This window comes from Triticum dicoccoides, chromosome 2B (genome assembly GCF_002162155.2).
Source record: "Triticum dicoccoides isolate Atlit2015 ecotype Zavitan chromosome 2B, WEW_v2.0, whole genome shotgun sequence".
NCBI lineage: Eukaryota > Viridiplantae > Streptophyta > Magnoliopsida > Poales > Poaceae > Triticum > Triticum dicoccoides.
Genome location: NC_041383.1, coordinates 43912485 through 43914548, shown reverse-complemented (window position 1 = coordinate 43914548; position 2064 = coordinate 43912485). Strand labels below are relative to the sequence as shown.

The window sequence follows — 2064 nt, the reverse complement described above, 5'->3', positions numbered from 1 at the left end:
TCAAGTCAACAAATTCTGCCGGTAATATTCCTTAGAGAGGATTATATGAATGTTTGTTAGAATAGAATGCAACTCAAAAAATTGGTCCCCAAGGGATCGACATGCTAAAATGTGGAAGCACAAGGCTCATGCTCCGCCAACTCCTCAATCAGGTATAGCACCTAACATTTAGTTGGCTCTTTGGGCAGAGGCGAAAGTTGAGTCGCGGCAAGGCACGCGATCAAGTTTCGCTGGCCTGAGTTCATGCAAGAGGCGCACCGGTCATCTTACCACGTGCTCGTGTTCGCCTTTGGGTTGGGTTGGGCCTGACCGCACGAGCACTTGGATTACAGGACTAAGGACTTGACGCATTTTCAGACTAGTGATGTGTTTCATTACCAAATTGCGCACATATACATCGAAGACGTAAACATCGGTTGCACACATTTATAAAGAAACAAACAGTTGAACGGTGACAAATAATTTGTTTTCTCACAAATGAAGCTACACATTCTCCCTAAATCGAACTAACAAGTAGCACTATCTCTTCTAAGAATGATGCTAACGGATCTTGACGTATGCCATCTTCAGCTTCCATGCATGCATCTTGTTCCTGTAATGCTGCTACGAATGACGACGATGGCTCTGCCAAAAGCAGATCAATAGAAGTTAAAGTACAATAAATAAATAAGTATACCTCACCCTAAAATAAAAAATAATATACCTAGTTGATGCAGCGATGCATGCATAAATGAGCACAGAAAATTGGATCAGTTTATCCGGAAATAAAACTGGCTACCTGATCTGCCCGATTATGGAGCAGCTTTAGGTGTAGGTGCGGCCCTCATCGTCATCGGTGGCACGGGTCCTGCTCTCCGATCCATCAAGAAGATTCACATTAATGTCGAGCTAGCACACTCAGAAATGTGCAAAATAAAGAACAGTTTATATATAGTACCGAGAGAGGAGGAGAGCAACAAGTTACCTTCACAAGAACCAAATTCACCCGGACTCGAGTCGCAGATGATCATCGTACGAATGAATTTCTCTCTATCCACGGTCGCCGACATGAGCTTGTCGAGGTCGGTGCCCTCCAGTATGCGGCAAAGGCAGATGGGAGCGTCTTGGACAAGCGACCTGAGGCCGTCGCAGCACTTGCCCTGCTTTGGAGGCTCCGGCGCGGTGCTGCTGGTGAGGAAATCCTTGCACGGCATCAGCCCCATCAGCGGCGTCCGGCACTCCTTCGGCTGAGGCTTCAGTGGTGGCGGGGGCGGCGGTGATGGCGGCGGTGGTGGCGGCGTCCGTGGACAGAATATTGGTGGTATACAAAATATCTCTGGTATAAACGAAAAGCAGGGGATGATGCACCATGTCCATCCCCATGCCGATGGTTTCGCTACCAAGTCGCCGTTGGGGGAGGGAGCGGGCGCCCTGGCCGTCACGGCCGCCGAAAGCGAAGGCTCGGACGCGGCGGCGGTCAGGACGGCTAGGGCGAGGGCGAGGAACAAGCAGGCGAGATGGGACTTGGATGGCGCCATGGGTCGGTCTCTTTCTTGGTTTGTGCTTGCTGGCCAGATGTGAATGGTGCCACGGAACGTCTTATGGTTTGTGATCAGTGAACGTATATATAGGGTGGATGCACGTGAAATGCTCCATGTGATGCGTTGGGATAAGGAGATAAGAAATGTTTTCTGTTGGGGCCGATCCATATCTTGTTTCCTTGATCTCCGCACGTACCTTTTGATGGTTTGTTAGGCGGGAGTGTTAGTGCGTGATTATGTTATTTTAGTTAGTGCGTGAGTACTTAGTTTGTGCGTCGGGTCGGTGATTATGTTAGTTTAGTTGAGCCCATGTAACGTCGGGTCGGTGCCATGCATAGCCGGCCAAGTTCAACAAAGCAGAACAAAGGCAAAACTCTCAAGGACTTGGTCCCTTTCAGCATTCTAACGACAGTGAAAATAGAAAGCAGCATGGTGCAAGCACTTACATTCTATGACTTAAAACTGCAAACCTTAGACAGACTAGCTAATTGCCCGTGCAACAAGGGGGCATGCATATTTTAGTTGTTCATATCAAAAAAAAAGT

The 2064-nt window shown here is 48.4% G+C and overlaps 1 protein-coding gene across 1 annotated transcript; it reads right to left on the bottom strand.

Moving 5' to 3' along the window:
* Nucleotides 1-397: 397 nt before the first annotated feature.
* LOC119367046 (filamin-binding LIM protein 1-like) lies at nt 398-1562 on the bottom strand. Its single transcript, XM_037632677.1, has 3 exons — nt 965-1562; nt 779-847; nt 398-624 (listed from the first exon to the last, which is right to left on the bottom strand). Exons 1-2 carry the CDS (start codon nt 1515-1517, stop codon nt 792-794), a joined length of 609 nt encoding a protein of 202 aa, XP_037488574.1. The 5' UTR covers nt 1518-1562; the 3' UTR covers nt 398-624; nt 779-791.
* Nucleotides 1563-2064: the final 502 nt, after the last annotated feature.